The 20,038-nt window shown below is 39.5% G+C and overlaps 1 protein-coding gene across 4 annotated transcripts in view; it reads right to left on the minus strand.

Moving 5' to 3' along the window:
• The window catches only part of naaladl2 (N-acetylated alpha-linked acidic dipeptidase like 2), a 317,992-nt gene that overhangs the window by 93,169 nt on the left and 204,785 nt on the right, over positions 1–20,038 (minus strand). For all 4 annotated transcript variants that reach the window (XM_082156237.1, XM_082156236.1, XM_082156238.1 and 1 more), the window contains exons 8-9: positions 17,788–17,993; positions 10,578–10,706 (exon numbers count right to left, since the gene is read on the minus strand). In XM_082156237.1, coding sequence (XP_082012363.1) covers positions 10,578–10,706; positions 17,788–17,993 — 335 coding nt within the window. The remainder of the gene's footprint in view (positions 1–10,577; positions 10,707–17,787; positions 17,994–20,038) is intronic.

Here is a 20,038-nt window from a genome sequence, read left to right on the forward strand (position 1 = left end):
GATTGGGAACTAATTGATTGCCAGCTGAAGTGATAAACCATGTGCTTGTGCAGACAGCATCACTAATACAGGAATGGAGCGCCTGAAATCACATTGTGGCCTCCGGTGTGGGAGAAGAGCCCTGCCGTTCCGCACATGCTATGGTGATGAATGCTCTCCAACATCTGTGATCACCTGTGCTTTGCTCTTTATTCAATCGATGAGATCTCTGTGTGGTTAAGCACAAATCTAAGATGGTTAATGCAAGTAAATTACTTAATCTAGTGAAAGGCACTGTGGCGTTTCGAATGCAATGCATTTGGCTGGAAAATGGTCCACAAACTGCTACAAAACTCATTATAGAAGTAAAACATGTCTTTTTTTTTTTTTTTTTTTTGCCCAGTCATGATTACAGTGAACGTAGGCAATCAAATCTGAGTGAATGCATGACTGATATAACACAATGTGAGCTGCAGAAGTACAGTAATTTCATTTCATTCTGCAAGGAAAAACCCCATGGTTTAATGACTACATTTTAGTGTTTAGCGCTTGCAACACATATAAGAGACAAAGAGGGCAGGAGCTCCTTTTTATTACTGTGAAATGGGCACTGGATTGTGTTTAAGTGAAGTTAGACATTAAAGTGAAACTCTTACATGAAAGAAATGTTATGTTTCTGCCAGTGGCGAAATGGGAGTGTGCAATCACTGCTGTGCTCCCAAACTCTGTTTCTCAAACTACTAAAAAAAAAATTGCTAAAACATAAAAGACATGATTGGGAATGCAAGCGAAATGTTCAGACTTCAACTAACTATATTTGTGAGTACTATACCTCAGAGTTATTGGTAGAACTCGACCAATCATACTGTGAAGTCGAGACAGGCTTCCAGATGTTCAATAATTTGAGATACTGCAATGCTCATCACTCTTGTAGACTTGAAAAGAATCACATTATGTACACGTTTATATAATATATGTATATATATAAACACATATGAATAGTTCAGCCATGAAATTATCCACGTTCGGATTGGTTCATTCAAATGTAATGTTCCCAGCCAATCAATTTCATTTAGTTTTTCAATAAGTTGTGTTTCTATGTCCCTATATAACCTCAACGCATCCAAACGAATGCACTGTCGCTGCGTGCTAAGAGAGTTCTCTTTCTAGACATCCACCTCCCCAGCACCACCTGCCTAGATCTGCTTCAGGGGTGTCCCTCTCTTTAGCAGCAGCAACATGTTTCCTTTAATTTATGCTCCGAGCATTTAGCAGAAGCAAGTCATACTTGCTCTGCAGCAGCACCCTTAGCTCCAGCAGCAGCATAGCAGATTTAGTACGCCAAAACCAGACCTATGTACATTTAATTTGCATTAATGTTTTATAAATTATCCCGAGAGTTGTCATGACTGAAATGCTATTATGTGATTAACAACTCAGTCACAGTAGGTCTGTCTTTAATGGCTCATACGTTTTTGTAAATATTAATAATAGTAATAATAGTAATAAGTCCCTATCAAGAAACTGAAATACTACAAAAAATCATTCCAGTTATGACTCTTTTTTCAAATTTGATTTAGTCTAGTTAGCTTTGTATCAAATACGACGTGATTTGTGGTGATCGAGATCTGTCAGCAACAGCACATTCGTGGACAGCTTTCCTTGGGCATGAAATCACCCATATGCCAGCAAACCAATGAGAATGCTAAACAATGTTGACGATGCATCTAAAGGGGCCAAAGCTGTTGTGGAATCCGAAACCCACCGTAACTGGCAGATTTGAAGAAAACTACAGTTGTTTGGCAAATAAATAAGTGACGGACAGTTACATAAATATTATATTACTAACATTTCATTTTATAAGCTTTATGTTACTCCTCAAATGACAAGGGAATTTATAGTAATTTATAGTGTTAATTTTAGCTCCTTTTTTTAAATTGCTTACACAATTTCTGAAACTATGTCTCCTTTTCTCGAAACTCTACACACAAACTCTACATGCAATTCAAACTATCTTAACTCTTCTAAAACTGCTTTTTGCATATTTAACTCTACACACAATCCATCAAATGATTACCCATTTACACACCAAACTACACACGGCTATGACAAATGCAAAACACTACTATCTTCAGTCTATTGCATGTTCAGTGTGCAGTGGAGGGTACAGGAGTTGGTCATAGCACATGCGCACATATACACTGTATATAAAGTATGTATGCACAATTGATGAACTTTACAGTTATTGAACTGAACTGAATCAACACTTAACAGACATGAGCAGAATATTGGCCCTATCTTACACCTGGCGCAATGCAGCGTCAAGCGCGGCGCAAGTGTTTTTTGCTTGTGTCAGTCCGACACAGTTATCATTTTCACGTCCTGCGCCACGTTGTTTAAATAGCAAATGCATTTGTGCCCATTTGTGCGCCCATGGGCGTGCTGGTCTGAAAACGAGGTGTGTTCAGGCGCATTGTTGGCACATTGCTATTTTGAGGCAACTGAAATAGACTGCGCCATTGACCAACTGAAACCTGGTCTAAAGTCAATTGCGCAATTTTCTTTGTGTTATTTAAAGGCTGCGTTAGTAATGTGTGCCTATAGGCAGGTCCACAAAGTGCGTACACTCTGCTTATTACACACACAGGGACCCCCAGCGGCACACAAACATGCCAAATATTAAAAATAAAGGATCACAATGTAAAGGATTATTATTGGAATGAATCCGGCTTGTCCCGTAGATGGTCTGCTTGCGCACTTTTACGAAAATAGCGAATCCGCCATGGCGCGAGCGCAACTGGCATTTAAAGGGAATGGGAGATGAGACTCTGATTGGTTTATTGCACGTAAAGCCCAAAACACACCCATTACTCATTAAGAGAATAGGGACAACCCTTTTAGACAATTTTTCCAGTCGTTTAACTAGCAAAAGTGTATTCGGACACGCCCTAACTGCACTTGCCCCTGCGCTTAGATCGTTAAAATAGGGCCCTATGGCTTGTTAGAGAGCTGATTTACAGCAGAATTTGAATTTGTTACTATTGTGAAGCTGCTTTGAAACTCTTTATTGTATAAAGCACAACAGTAATAAAGGTGACTTGAATGCATATTCAGTATATATTTACAAAATAAACAGAAATGCAAGGGGATAGAAATAATTTCATTCTCAAAACACAGAGTATTGATTTCTAAGTGAACAAATTAGGTATAAGTGATTTCACACATGCTCATTGGGTCTAGGTAATCGGTAAATGAGTGTGGCATTGAAATGGCAGTGTTTTCCAAATGAAACACAAGAGCATTCATAGTTTTGAAAGAGTGTATAATGTAGAGAACTGTTTAGCATTTTTCAAAATGTTTTGTTTTTCAATTTCAAACTGAGTATAAAGCAGATAATGTGCTTGTAGTTTTGGTGTATTAGGTGTATGAGTGAATGGTTTCACTGAGTGGGCCTCAAATACCACTTTTAGTGTGTAAGCAATAAAAAAATAAATAAAATAAAAACATGTCCATTAATCACAAAAGAGTAATCTATCTTCCTTTCATTCAAAAACCAAATACAGGAAGATAAATTGTGGGTAACAGAAAGCCCTATTTGTGTTGAACAGAGTGGGCTAACAATGAACTCACTGTTACAGAAATCTAAGATTGTATGCATAAGACGCCTTCCTCTGAAGCTTGCCAAATGATTTCACTAATGGCTTGCAATTAGCGTGTCATGGCACGCACACAAAACATGCATTATCTTGATGAAATCCCAGCGAAAAGGGTCTAATCTAGAGAATGGTGGATGATGTTATTGTGCTGGGGACCCGACCAGGTTTTTATGAAGTGTTGAGTGACAGAACCGTGGCGCCACAGGATGAAGAGTTACAGCCCGATGGACTGCAGGGGGCAACTGCGCATTCGGTCCTGCCACATGATTGTCACAGAAGAGTCCACCCTCAGTGGCCTTGCCTTCTGTTCCTGTTTATGTGTGTGTGTGTGTGTGTGTGTGTGTGTGTGTGATTGGCTATACTGGGAGATAAATTCAAGTGAGATCAGCAGCTCTCGGTCGATGCAGGAGGAGGAATTCAGGAAACAGTATGAATGACAAAAGCATGCTGGGCTGCATTATCAGATGTAGGGGTTATCAGATGCGGGTGAGTCTAAAACACAATCCTTGGTTCTTTCGATTGCTTTTTTACAGTATTGATCACGGCACTGCTAAGGTCAGTAATCTATCATTCACAGGGTTTCCAAGAATGTCAGACCCCTGTTTTTCAGCTACTCTTATTTTGTTGTAGTCAATCACCGAGATGTTTTGACCAGCACTTATAGTGAGTCTGAGGCAAAGCCAAGTTTTTCAGACCATTTCAAACAGCGTAAATACTTTGAATGTTTTTCATCTTGGGGAAAGAGCCTTTCAAAGAGTATTTCATAAAAAATAAAGTTAGTGTGCATTGATTGTAAATGAAATGCCACACATATAGGTGGCTTGAATGCCAGTTCTGCAGAGTTAAAATGCAAATATAATATTGTTGGTATTATATGTGAAGAGGCAGATGATTACCCGAGAACAGCAATTCACATTTGGTTTTCAATTCACGTTTTATTTTGTATTTTTTTATTACAAAAGTTACAATAAAACAAAATGCACTTTGTAAACCCAGTGAGAAAAAAAACAGGCATCCACACTACAGATGAAGGACAAATAAGAGATGTGCTACTACAATGAATGGGAGAAATAGGAAGAAATAAAACCCAACATGGCTGCTCTAGTAAAGCAAACCCCGCCTTCCAAATAAAAGAGCCAATCATCAATCTGCAAAGTCATTGTTTGATCTTGTTTGATGACACAGCTCCAGACAGAAACGGCAGTAATATGTTTACCATCGTGAAACTTGTGCTCAGCTTTCGCTCTTTTAAAAACAAATTTAAATAATTATGGATAGCCTCAATTAATTTACATAGGAGCTGCACTTGCATGACTAAAAATAGCTGTCCGAGTGCATTCCAAAGATGGTCGCAGAGTGAACAGACTCACTTTGAAAGAGACTTTGGCTCTGATGCTGCACTTGAGGTGAAATTGAAATCAGTGGAAATTAAGCCTTCAACTTATGGATCGTCACTGCACTGCATTTTTTTTAAATTTATTTTTTTTACACCATGTCGTTGTGATGCGACATCTATTGTAAATCCTAGTGAGTAGAGGTCCTACATGCAAAAAAGCAAAAAAGATTTCCAAACTGAAAGATAACCTTAATTTTTATAAACACATTTGCTTGTGTAGCAATCTGGATTTCTCTATAATCAAAATGGACTTTTTTCAAAGAGGATTACATGCTATACTGATTTTCTCTAAATATATTTTAGCCCTGAATACAATTGTGCTGTCAGATTTTATATAGGTCAGATTTATGTGAACTAATATGAGGTATAGCGTGGGAAGAAATACAAGGTGAGCCTAAACAAAATCCCAAGGTTATTACTAAGAGCACAAGATGTGGCGTCCTTTATCTGTCAGAGATAACGGCATGTGTTGATGTATAATGCTTAGGACACATGAATAATAATAAAAAGGGGGGAAAAAACGTGCCTTGATCATCATCTAGCATGTCTCACCTTTACAATCATAGTAAAATCTGATTTGAACTCGAAAAAAGAACATAATGAAATTCTGTTTGTGGCAAAGTTGTGTATATGTGAATGTGACCTACATTTCCAGCTCTACAAACTCCTGTGCTGTCTGAATAAATGATTATACGAAAGAGACTACTGACTTTTACTTGGGTGCAATAGACATGGATTTTTAGAGAGGATTACTCAAAGCTTAATAGGTTTTAAAACACCGAATCGGCAATGATAATAATAAAAGAAGTTTACGTAAGAGAGTCTGGTTATGATAGCTGTTATGGCAAGTTTGAGATTAAATATAATATTGAGATCAATGTCAGTGTAAATCTTTTCTTAGACAGGGCATTTTCATAATAAATTTGATAATCTCAATTCTTAAAGATAAAAAGCATATTAGTTTAACAATTAACTTAACAGGGATAAACCATAGCCTTTAGGGAACAACTGGGCTAAAGACAAACCTTAAGAAAAATTTGCTTTTCACTACTCCCAATTACAATCAAATTACACCAATCCACATCAGGGCAAAACTCATAGGTTTTCTCACACAAAAACGTATACCTTATCGTTTGTCTTTTCTCTTGGAGTAATTTCAGTTTAAAATAGACAGACACGCACATGTTGCTACAACAATACCCAATTAAACAATGGAAAGTCTCTCAATTTACTTTGTGTTTCACTCTGTAATCCCAAAAGAAGTACTTCCTTTATTATAATTGGTTCCAGAGCACCCATTCAAAACATCACCGCAATGGCATCTCTATTCCAAAGACAGCTGCAAAGCAAGATAAGTGGAAAGTATTACCTCCATAGCTCTAACATGATTTATAGTGTTGTTAAAATGTCTCAAAATATTGAAAGTGTTGTGGATACCTGATGCCTTCAACACAGCATCTTTAAAAGATAAATTGCACAATTCCAGCAATCCAAGATGACTGAAAAAACTGCATGTGCAATTAGAGGTAAGAGGTCATATAACAGAGCGCAGGCGATAGATTTTATGACACGTAAGGACAAAAAGTGACGACTCCAATGAAAATCTTCACGTTTCATCATTTGGTTAATAATATAGCACTGTGGGACTGGGATAAAAGCCTGCAATATTTATTTTGGCAGAATAAAAGCTGGTTGATATATAAAAAAATCTTTAATTTGTAACCGTTTAATCAGTCAAAGTTTGACAAATCAACACAAAAGAGGGAAACAATCACTTTGTAAAAATAAAAATTAACCTTTCTTTCATCACGCCTTTCAATTGGAAGTCATTCATCCACAAACAGTCCCTATGCATCTTTGATTGGATGGTATTCCATTCAATTAGCATGCTAATGAGGGCATTTTGTGTCTCTTTGCGTCAAAGCATGAGCCATTATCAATTTATTGAGGGACAGAAAACGATTGGTGGGAGGCATAGGGCCACGAAGGTGGACTTTTAGACAATGTGGGAATGTAATGAAAAGAGTCTGGAAAAGTGCTGATGCTAAACAGTTTTCTTCTTTGTTGTGATCACACTACAGGATAGGGGATTGAATTAGCATATCAGATAAACAGGAGGTTGTGAATTCACATTTAAGGTGCTTTGGATGTAGGATATGATCAATGATTTGATCAATATATACATTTTCTTAAATGATCTTGGGAGTCTCACATTATTTATTATTTTGGTCATTCAAGCATTGTCTGTCAATTTATCGCAAACCTCAAAAGGGCTTTATGGACCTTCAATGGCACCTGAGGTGAATAAACACGACCATCAAAAATGCTCCAGCATTCAAAAACATCTCAGATTTGTCTCAATGAATGTACTTTGAGTGTGGATTGTTGAAACTACAACACAAGATTATGCAATAATAAATTAACAGAATCAGTAAATGGACCAAATATGTTTGCTAAATAAAAACTTTCTTTAGTTAGTTTATAAGGAGCACTTCAACACTTCATTTTAGAAACATTTTGAAAACTTTGTTGACTCCAAACCCGTGACTCAGAAAGTATGCCAATGAAATAAAAAAAAACAATATTTGCTTTTACTTACTTGCAGTGAATACTTGCGTTCCACAATTGAAAAATCGAACTGAGATATGTCCATGCTAAGAAAAAATCCATAGATATTAACTGTACAATAACATTTTTTATATGAGCTTAGTGTTATGCAAAGCATACCGAAGCCATTTTGCAAAACTCCATCCTGAGTCCTCTCTGCCTATTCACTTCAAATCACAGTCTCATCAGTTCTTCTTTTTCCTCCAGTGAACTACTTTCCAAACATTATGACCAGACTGCTGATGATAAGGGAAATAATTATTCTAGTGAACTTATGCCATTTCTCTCCAAGAAGTTTTGCAGGAGAGATTTCGATAGTGGCAGCGGTGCAGGTCAGAGCTTACTTTATTAGGCTGAAATGTCACAGGAGGACTGGCATTTAGGTTAATGAAGAAAATTATTGTCTGGTTAAAAATAACAGGGCACATGGTCATCGGATCACGGCCTCTGACCTACAGCATGCTATACAAAGCAAACGATACATTGGCAATATTTAAATATATTAACCTTTTCTGTGGCTCCATTTGCATCTTACCTGACGCTAAAGACGCTGTCAGTTTGAGTTAAAACTAACCGAAAGTTGCCTTAAATTTGCACAGAGCTAATAAGCAAGGCAATCCTGATGTGTTACACAGTTTATTCATAATTTCAGACAAACTACAATATAGTCACACAAATCATAAATGAACCTGTCAGAATGAGTAAGGCACTCTATATATCTGGAAACTTGAGCAGAACACAAGAGCTATATTAAGGTTAAATAAGTTAGATGAGTTATGTCTCACATTATTGGAAATGCCATATGAATGCATAACTCAGACTCGGCGTACATTGCGAATGAGATGCAGCAGAGAGGTTTTATGCAGGACGTGGGGTGCACACTCCTCAAATACCAACCCTTTGTTGAGTGAATTAACAGTCTAGGACAAGTCTCAATTCTGCATTCACAGGTGGGAATATTCAAACTGAAATTCCCTACAACTGCAAAGTGTTCCAGTCAATCATATGTCAGTTAAAATATAAACAAAACGGCACCCTTTACCAAGATAATTAAATTTTCCTTCCTGTTAAAATGCTTGTTTTTGCTCTAAAAAATAGCAGAAAAGAGGAAGAAAATATGTAGGGATGCACGATATATTGGCCACCAAATTGTTATCGGCCCAATAAGAAAATTTTATCACACTTTAGATTAGGGTCTAATCTCTAGGGATTAGGGTAAATTCTTACTATTTACTAACTATTAACAATGACTTTTGCCTCAATAAACTCCTAGTAATATGCATGCTAATAAGCAACTAGTTTTTAATTGTTTGTAACCATGAAAATAAACACTTATTTTGGCCATGAGAATGTAAAACAAAACGAGACGTAGTCATATTTAACGGAAAATGGTAAGCAAAAATAATTGTCATGTTCTCTTTTGTGAAAATTATTTAAAATGGATTAACCAATATTGCAGTTACATTTTCCTGATGGAGTAGCCTCTTCCATATATAGGTTCGCCTTGATCCTTCAACGAGACGGGACAAATTTGTCCACTTCATCAAGAGTTTGGAAAGTATAGGGATCTCTCCCCATGTGTCAGCAGGAGCCGTGCTGGAAAGATGATTCTGTGCTTATGAATCCCCTTATCTCGCAGCTTCTTTCGCACGTTGTCATAGTCGTGCCTGCCTTTAATACTTGCTCCTTGTCTTTGAAGTTCTAGAACTTCAATATTCGGTGTCCTCGGGCGTGTCATGCGCGAGTCGATATTTGTCAGAGAGCGTTATTTGATTCTGTGAGCCCGCTCAATCACCAAGATCTCACGCGATTCCATTCCTAGACCCTCTGGTATCCGCTTCTCCAGAAATATAACCATGTCCTGGCCCTCTGCTTTCGGTAGGCCCACCAGTCTCACGTTGTTCCATCAGCTTCCACTTTGTTTGAAAGAGTTTTAACGGTGCTTTCTAATGTGCTCACTTTGGATATTAGCCCATAAACGTTGTCTTCAGCATCAGAAATGTGTTGTTCCGCATGTGTTATGCGCCCTGTGCATGCCTGTATCTCCTTTCTTACCTCGGCAATTGTTGTTTGCACACCATACATTTTCTTATAAAGTCCACTTTTCAAGGACATTATGGCTTTCATGATATCCAGGTTGTTATTTTTGCCCGAAGTTACAACTTCACAATCTCCCTCATCGCGGCTGTCTTCCACAGTTGCCAATAGGTCGCTAATTTCTTCACCCTCGTCTTCGTTTCGTCTTTTTTCCACCTTTACATGACATTTTGATTCCCTGTACTATTTATATATGTGTTGCTTGGCTTTAAGAACCATTCTGGTTGGTATTGTAGGGTTAATTACATGCTAGCAGCAGAGCTAAAAAGTTGCAACCTCTTAGCACCTCGCCATAACCGGAACCCCAAGCAACTAGTCAATAGTGATAATCGGACCCTAAATAAAGTGTTACCAAAAATTGGGCAAATATATTTAAGCCGATAAATAATGGATTTTTTTCTTCAGCTGAGACACTTCAGATGCGTATTGTTCGCCATGATGGTTTTGAATTGCTTGAAATCGAATCAGTTCAAAAAGGAAAATACAGTAAAGTGCTACATGTGCAGCGCAAGTCTGTCATATAAGTAATGACTTTCTTAGACCATAACAATAAAAGCAACCAATTGAAAAAACAAACAAACAAATATTTTTTTGTGGATGGATGGATGAATGAATGGATGGATGTTGTGTTTTCAAGCAGTTCTATGACTTTATTGGGGGGCATGTGCTCAGATTTGTAGTAAGGGTAGATCTGAATAATAGGAAAGCCAAACAGCTAGAAAGATACTCTCCAGCAACAGTCATTATGGGTAGTGATGATTGGGTTTTCTGTAGGTTTTCAACAACTGTTCTGTAACATATGAGTGGATATACAAGAATATAAAAAATAAAAATAAAAATACCTTTTGGGTTTCAGCTGCTAGTTGCAGAAGAGAAGGTGATGCTGTGGACTGCAGGGATCCAGAGGCTCTGACGGGACTATGGAGGCTGACATAAGCCACTGCCCTGCTGTGAAGTACCACTGCGTTCTCCTGTACAGACACATAGAACAAAGCCATCTGCAACCAACTGATGAAATGTCAGATCGTTGATTGACATTTTGACATAAAGCCTGAGAAACCCCCAGTGAGACACTACAATTTTGTGAAATGAGCACTGTGAATAATAGCAACCATTATTGTCTTCTTCATACTCAAAAACTATCATTTAATTGTGACATTATTTGGGGCTTCTTAAGATTAATGATGACATTGGTATTGTACTGATTAGAATAAACTCCTTTGCCGAAGAGAATAATTTCATTAACACTCCAAAATCATCCATTTGTCTGATTGAATCTTCATGGCTTGCTGATCATGTTAGCAAGCTTTTGTATGGCTGCTCAAGGCTAATCTGTACTATTTTTGTTTTCCCTCCTTCATTTTAGCTGTCAAACCCAGGAAGAGAAAAACGGAAGTGCTTTTGACCTCCTGGTAAACTCAACTTTTAGCATTGCCAGGGATTTCTATAAGCTATGTTGTTTATGTTGTATCAAAAAATTCAAGCATCATTCTTACATCTATATTCAAAATATGCAGCTTATATACATAAATTGTAGACTACAATATGACCCGGATGTCATGTAGGGGTCATAAAGGACACATTCTCATTTGTCTTGTTACTACACAAGTAAGCTGGTTATGTGGAGCAATGCGATAACTGAAGCAATGCGATGGGATTTACTGAAGCAATGCGATAACACGCTGATTTCCATGTTGAAATTAATTGAAGATGTTCAAATACCTGTGGGTGGAATAGTCCAACTGCAAAAACTTACCTACACATACAATTCACTGCAGTTTCCAGCTGAAATGAACACTAGTGGCGGCGAAACGACAAAAACTATTATCCCTTTTACACAAATTCTGATTACAGTGGCATATCATTGATTATGAAAGACATATTTTGCGTGCTTCCTTTCACCATAGTATGATATGACCTCAAAACACTTTAACCATAGTGCATGATTTTTAAACTATCATAGCATCACATAACCAGCTCCATATGTACGGCTTTTCTGACTAAGTAAACTTGCTTGTACAGCACGGCGATGCACAGCACTCGGCTATGAGTCCTGTAAATCATGATTCGTGGGTAATGGTAAAAGAGTTTTGACAGATTCATTTGATTAAAACGGGAGTTTTCACACTCAATGAGTTTGCGGCGAACTACGGATGTGCCCGAAGCCGAATAGCCTAGCCTAGCTTATTCGCGAAAGGCACAGATAATGGCTTCAAAACAAGTAACGAATTCTACCGAATAATAGGGGAAACTTAGCTCATCATAGACTTCAGGAAGCATAAGGTGGATCTGTTTCCCCATAATATCAATGAGGACTGTGTTGAAATGGACCAACATTTTTCATTTCTCGGCACTTATATCTCTGCTGACCTCTCCTGGACTGCAAACACTACAGTGGTCATCAAAAAGGCATGGGCAGCGACTACACTTCCTCATCCTTCTCAGGAAAAACAACGTGGGTGAAAAGCTGCTGGTGAACTTCTATCGTTCTTCCATTTAGAGTGTCATAGTGTGGTGTGCTAGTTGCTCTGAGGCAGATAAGAGGGGGCTTTAGAGGATAATTTACACCACAAAGAGGATCATTGGATGTCCCCTTCCATCACTGAAGGACATGTACAACTCTCGATGCCTCAGTAGGTTAAAAAAACATTTTAAAGGACTCCTCACACCCCGGGTTTAAATCGTTTGACCTGCTGCCATCAGGCAGGCATTACAGGTCCATCAAAACGAGGACAAAAAGATTCAAGGACAGTTTCTTCCCATAACCATCATGAACTCTAATATGCACTGATCCCTCTCTGCTACTGTACATTGATACATATGCACATACAGTCTGCAGGGTGCTTTTTCATTCATCACTTTGCAACTGGTTTAGTGCAATATATTTCTTATTAGTGCAATATTCCATTTGACTGCAATTTTTATTTTTATTTTTTATATATATCTCATATTTGTGTTTTATATCAAGCGTAGCGTTAGTTCTGGCAGGTCACGTTAAGTCAAGCTCGCATCAGCTGACTATCAGCTGATCCACATCTACCTATAGGAATACGACGCCTATCACCGTATACATATATAAGCTGCTTCAGTATTATCAGCAACTATTGCGTTTCTCAGGAGCAAATTACCCTCCTCCATCCCCAGCTCCTCCTCTCGCCCTGTCAGGATTTGGCATTCTGAATCCCTTCGAATCAGAATAAATTCTCGAATTATGTCGTACTTTAAAATCTTGAATTAAGGATATCTGCAATACATTCATGTTGGTTCTGTTCTGTTTACCCCAAGGGGGGTTATTGCTGCTCTCCCTGCTCTTATCCATGCTAGGCTGCATGGATGCGCAGGGAGTTCTCGCCCAGAACGGAACCATACCGCCAATCCAAATTGTATGCTAATTGTCAATCATATATGACGATAGTGGTCCTGACAGAAGTAATATTGTTTGTGTTTGTTGTATAACAAATACAATGATGTCATCAGAGTCTGCAATACTGAATTGACGCCACTGGTGGTACGCTATTTTCAAGAGGTTTTTCACTTTCGTTCATTTGTTCAATTGTTACGGCCTCAGCCTTATGGGTGTTGCCTGTGTATTTTTGTGTGTGTTTGTCTCGTCTTCTAATTGGAGTCTCTTTTTGAGTGTAGGCTCCGCCCTTGCGCACCTGTGGCCCGTTGCTCTGATGGCTCGTGCTGAGCATATAAGTGGAGTGTGAAGGAGGGTGAGACACGCAACGGTGAACTCCGTGCGCGTCATGATGCCTAGCCGTTGATCAACTCAAGCTGTGTTCTTTGTACTGTGCTACTATTTTGTTCTATTTGTTAGTGTTTGTTATGTCTATGTTGACTTTAGTGCAGAGTAAATGTGTGTTACATGTGGAGAGAGAAAACTTGAGAGACGTGAGTTTGTGCAGTCATTTATTAGTCCCATAATAAATGTTTTAAACTGCTCTTTGCCTTGCGTCTCCTTTTATGTTGCTGAACCCTTTTGATACGAGCATTTTAACAACAGGGGTTCGTAACATAAATGGGGGCTCGTCCAGAATTTGTTGTCGGATTGTGGTCCAGGAAATGTGTCTGAGTAGTAGCCTAGTAATTTGATTGATCTAATTTGATTCAGGTGATCCATATTCTCTGGTTAGAAAGAGTAAGCCAGCGGGGCTGTGCTTAGCGCCAGTCCTGACGACGGTTTACTGTTTATTGTTTTTCTTTATTATTTTAGTTTGTTGTTTTTGGAGGTATTCCGGGGGAGAGAGCGATCTCTTAATCGGTACCCTCTGAAGATTAGGTAGGGTATAGTTAGAGTAATGGTTAGGTAGGTAGGTCCAGAGAGTGTGGATTATCCTGATTACTTTTGCATTTTCTTTTCTGTAAAGATGGCAAGGTTTGAGTTAAATCAATTTATAGATCAACCTAGTGTTGAGGTATTAGAGACATGTCAAAAAAATGATTTGTTTCTTATTGCTCAACATTATGAGATTTCTGTCTCTAGAACACTACGTAAAGCAGAGTTAAAAGCTTGTTTAGTGGCTAGTTTGATTACTAAGGGGGTATTTCCTTCTGAGACTGTTCCAGCAGCGGAGTTGGCGGCACCAGCTGCAGGAAGTTCGTCCTTACGTGTGTCGAGTGGTGTTCCAGTGACTCCAGTGACTGGGGTTGGCGCGGAGGTAGGTCCGTCTTTCTCAATGCCTAGGTTTGAACCTCTTTCGCTTTCCACCGAGGCATCACCAGGTTTGCATTTAGACTCACGTTTAAAGGTGCGTTTAGCACGGTTACAATTAGAAACTCAGGATAGAGCTCAGGCGAGACAAGATGATTTGAAGCATCAGATTGAAATGTACCGAATTGATGCTGAAACGAAAGTGCGACTACGAGAGTTAGAGCTGCAGGCTGCTCCAGTACCTAAAAAATCTTTTGTTAAAACATCTAGGCTGGAGAGTAATTTCGAGACACCGGCTGGTCCATCAAATTCGGGTATTAATTCTGTGCCGTCTGATACTGCATCTGAGTTTGTAGCGCCATTTTCTACACATTTTGATGTGGCTAAAAATATCTCTATCGTTCCACCCTTCCGTGAGAAGGAAGTTGAAGCGTATTTTCAAGCTTTTGAACGCGTTGCGGTTGCATTAAGATGGCCAAATGAGGTTTGGGCACTAATGTTGCAATGTAAACTATCAGGTAAGGCACAAGAGGTATGTGCATCTCTCTCGTTAGAGGAAAGCGTGCAGTACGATGCCGTGAAAACTGCAATTTTACGAGCACATGAATTAGTTCCTGAGCACTATCGACAGCGATTTCGTACCACGAAAAAAGTTACGTCTCAAACTTATGTCGAATTCGTTCGCGAAAAGGGCATCTTATTTGACCGGTGGATCAAAGCGTGCAAGGTAACTGATTATAATTCATTGCGAGAACTGTTGCTGATCGAAGAGTTTAAAAACTGTGTTCCAGAACGTACTGCGTTGTACTTAAACGAACAAAAAGTCAGCACGGTACAACAGGGTGCTGTGTTAGCTGACGAGTATGCATTAATGCACAAAACTGTGTTTTTTAGTCTAGGGTTTCCTCATTAAACGAAAATGAAGATCTTTCTGACTCGAGAACTAAATGGGTTCCTACCAGTCCGAAGTCTAATAGAGAGTGCGGTTACTGTCATAAAATGGGACATATTATGGCTGAGTGTCGTATTTTAAAATGTAAACAAGAGCGACAAGATTCCTCATCTTTTCACCCTCGAGGTTCTGTGTTAGTGAGAACTTTGTCTCCGTCGATTTCGGTTTCTCCTGCGACCCCTGATAGTTGTTTTCAGCCTTTCGTGTTCGATGGATTTGTGTCGTTAAATGAGAAGGTCGAAAGCCGAAAACCTGTAAGAATTCTCCGTGACACCGGAGGGTCTCAGTCCTTTATATTATCAGATATTCTGGATTTTTGTGCTGACTCGGCGTGTAATACAAGCGCGATTGTGCAGGGTATTGAAATGGGTTTTGTGCCTGTTCCGCTTCATCGCGTATACGTTTCTTCTGATTTAGCATCTGGGTGTTTTGAGGTTGCAGTTCGTCCATCTTTACCTGTGAAAGGTGTTGATTTTATCATGGGAAATGACATAGCTGGAGGTAGGGTAATGCTATGCAAGTGGTTGATGTCCCGTGTACTGATTCGCAGGCTGATGCACTTTGTAAAAATTTGCCAAATGTGTTTAGTGCTGTGGTGACGCGAGCACAAGCGAATCGTAACATTCAGGAAAGTGATACTCTCGGCGATTCTGTCTTTTCAAAGATTTTGAAAACTGATGTTCTTCCTGACTCTCCAGACTCGTCTAAAACGACTTTAAGGTCATCTGTTTGCTTTGATCTTACCGCTGACCTGTCTGTCTCGCGTGAGACTCTGATCGAAGCTCAGCGAAATGATCTATCATTAGACAAATGTCGTGCGAGTGTTGAAAATGACAAAATGTCGCTGCGTAACCACCAGTTCTACTGGAACGATAATGTGCTAATGCGTAAATGGAGTAGATCGTTAAATCCTGAGCAGCGGGAAGATTGGAATGCGGTGCATCAAATTGTGGTTCCTTTGACATTTCGGGTTCATGTTTTAAGTTTGGCTCATGACCATCCTTGGTCTGGACACCTAGGGATAACTAAGACCTATAACCGGGTGCTCCAGCATTTTTTCTGGCCAGGGTTAAAATCTGATGTTGTGAGGTATTGTACAACATGTCATATTTGTCAGGTCAGTGGAAAACCTAATCAGGTGGTACCGCCTGCTCCTCTCTGTCCTATTCCTGCAGTTGGCGAACCATTCGAGCGCGTTCTAGTTGACTGTGTGGGTCCACTTCCTCGGGCTAAGTCTGGTTGTCAATATTTGTTGACAATCATGTGCGTAGCTACACGTTTTCCAGAGGCCATTCTGTTACGGAATATAACGGCTAAGACGGTAACTAAAGCTTTAACGAAATTCTTTACAACTTTTGGGCTACCGAAAACTGTCCAAACGGTTCAGGGTTCAAATTTCGTGTCGCGCGTTTTCCGTACATCGTTAAAGGCTCTTGGGGTGTCTCACGTTGTTTCAAGTGCCTATCACCCTGAGTCGCAAGGAGCTTTGGAGAGGTGGCACCAAACATTAAAATCTGCGCTGCGGAAGTATTGTATAGAGACTGGGAACGAGTGGGATGATGGAGTTCCATTGGTTTTATTTGCGGTGCGTGAGGCGCGACAGGACTCGCTTGGGTTTAGCCCGTCAGAGCTTGTGTTCGGACATAATGTCCGTGGTCCTTTGAAAATGTTAAAGGAGGAATTTCTCTGTAACAGTTCGTCTGCGAAGCTCAACGTCCTTGATTCTGTATCACGTACTCGTGAACGTTTGCACAATGCTTGTACTGAAGCGAAGGAAGCACTTTCTCTGTCACAGAAGAAAACGAAGAAACATTTCGATAGGAAAGCAGTTGTGCGTAATTTTCTGCCAGGAGAGAAAGTTCTAGTGCTGTTTCCCATTCCTGGATCCTCTCTCTCTCCGCGTTTCTCCGGTCCTTACGTGATAAAAAGTAAGTTGAGTGAAACTGACTATATTTTACACACTCCAGAACGGAGGCGAAAAACTCGTTTATGTCACGTGAATATGTTGAAGCCATATTTATGTCGTGTTGAACCAAAAGAGAACACTGAGAATTTGGTCTGTGAACCGGTGACTGAGTTGACCACTGAGCATGTTTCATTGCTAACTTATATTTTGCCTACCGACACAGGATGACAGGTTGAATGTGTCTATGGAAGCTTTAAAAGGAGGATGTTTTGAAAACTCTGAAGTTTTATCTTCGCTTCCCTATCAACTATCCTATCTATCGCCTGAACAGCGAGAAGACGTAATGAAGTTGATCGATAGTTTCCCGAGTTTGTTCAACAATGTTCCTCCCGGTACTAATATCATCCAGCATGACATCGAGGTCGGTAGTGCACTTCCAATTAAGCGAAATGTGGAGGAAGCAATGTGATATCATTTAGCGGAAATGTCGCCATACGTATGTTTTTCCAAAGAGCCTGGGTTGCAATTGTTAAATATTACCTTCCCCCACTCATAGGAGCCGATGTTGCCCAATGAGGTCCCCCCCCAGGAACAGAAGACGATGGTGCGGTCGGGCAGCCAGCCCCCACGGGTTTGAGCCGTCATGGAGGCGATGATCTGAGCCATGACTGCAGAGCCGTTACTCCAGTCCGCCAACCCACCCTCGTACCAGCTGCCATGACGACTGCCAACCAGTACATATCGATCTAAAGGGGGAAACAGAGGAGGAACACTTACACACAAACAAGAAACAAACAAACACTCACGCACCAACAAACATGTTCACACAGGTGGAAGGTCAATCAACTGCAGGGTAAAGACTATGTGCAGTGTATGAAAAATGTTTTTTTTTTTTTTTTTGTAGATGATTTCCTGTCATCTAGATTCTTATGTTCCATAGGAAATATCTTAAAGTCCCTCTGTGGTGAAAATCAAGTTTGGTGGTGTTTTTATTATGCTTTAAGACAAACCATGTGCAAATTCACAAGTCAATACCATTGCTGAGTATTTTCTCCTTAAAGCTGCAGTGAAAAAAGTCTCAAAAACGCAGTTTGAAATCGCTGGTGTTTCTCACGTTCCAAACTACCTTTTAACCAATCAAACAAAGTCTCTGAGCTGGTGAGAGTGAGTGGAGGCGGCACGAATTATAAATTCCCTTTTAATTGATTATTCAATTGTTTAAATAAGGTTTGTACATAGTTTCCATGACAGAGTTTAAGACAAATGTTTTCATTACTACTGGAGCTTCAAGTTTGCTAAGTTTTTATTCACTCCTTCAAGGGGACTATATTAGTGGACTAATGAAGGCAATAGTGAATGAGGGTTTTTTCAAATACAGTCTTTGACTCTGGTACACAAATCCATAGCAGACTGGTGGGAGTGGCCTTGGACAGCAACATGGCCAGTACATTGTGGCTATTGAAGTTTTCACCTATTTGGCAAAAGGGAAGACAACAGCCTTGTTTTCTCTAATCAGGTAGCACCAATTTTAGTCGGGCAGCCAAGTTTTGTTGAAAGCCCATTTTTGCCAGCAGTGAAGTAAACCTTTAAAATAGAAAATAGTTATTTTAAATTGTAATGATATATTTTTCAATCAAACAAATGCAGCCCTGGTGAGCATAAGAGGCTTGTTTTAGAAACATTAAAAAACCTCACTGACCCCAAACGTTTGAATGGTAGTTTACTTAGATTACTCTTTTTATTGTTTTTGCTACTATATTTTACATTTGAATCCACATATTGAACTATTTTATACAGATATTTTCTCTAGCACACACAAATGGCATAAGATGAAGTTGTCTGTTCCCACTATTTTAAAGTTAACTTACCTTAGATTAGGATTTAAGGAATGGAAATGGATCCTAGATCAGCAGTTACTGTATGCGCAGCAGAGAGTCTGTATGTAATGTATACTGTATACACACATGATCCCCGTGGCCAGAGCAAGGTTACACTTTCTCCTGATTTACACACACTCTGCCTTCACATACACCAAACACAAATCCCCCACACACATCCAGACCAGAAAAGAAGCAATTCCTCATGTAATTAGCCGTGGGCTATTAGCGGCACTGGGTCACCTTTGACTGACAGCTAGAGAGACTCATCAAACTGACAAGAGGCAAGAACTAAAGAACATTGCATCCCACCTGTACTCAAGAATACTGCAGAGGTCTTAAGGGAAGTTATTAAAATTACATCAAATGATAAACAAGACAGCCAACTGCCAGATAAATGAAAGGTAAACACATTATAAAAAGACAAAAGTCAAGGAGAAGAACGCCTCCGTATGATTTGTGATACGTAATTAGTGACTGGGCGACCAATTATGACAGGAAAAGAGGGCTGTAAATCTCAAAAGTAAATCACGGAGGGCTTAAATGCATAGACACAGTGACTTTTACAGTCATGGGGGCGGGGGTGAAAGATTAAAACGTTTTCATTACATCAGACGTATGATCAAATCATCCTGAAGGTGAAAATAGTGGTCCGTAATTAAAAGCCTATTTTCGGCAGCCAAGTGACCTGCATTTGGACAGTGGTGGCAGACGTTGTTTTAAGAGATTAGTTTGTCATAGTGCATGGAGGAAAAAGGGCTGTTTCAGCACGTGGGCTCAGATTTGGCTTTATTCGCCCCCCGGACTCTCGCTTTTTCAGCGGATGAAGGAGAGAATGCTTAGATTGCACTCTTGTTTCACTCTACTATAATGAATACAATAAAGCACTGTGACAAAGTATGGTGTCTTTGTTA

Source organism: Leuciscus leuciscus (genome assembly GCF_965113295.1).
Source record: "Leuciscus leuciscus genome assembly, chromosome: 23".
NCBI lineage: Eukaryota > Metazoa > Chordata > Actinopteri > Cypriniformes > Leuciscidae > Leuciscus > Leuciscus leuciscus.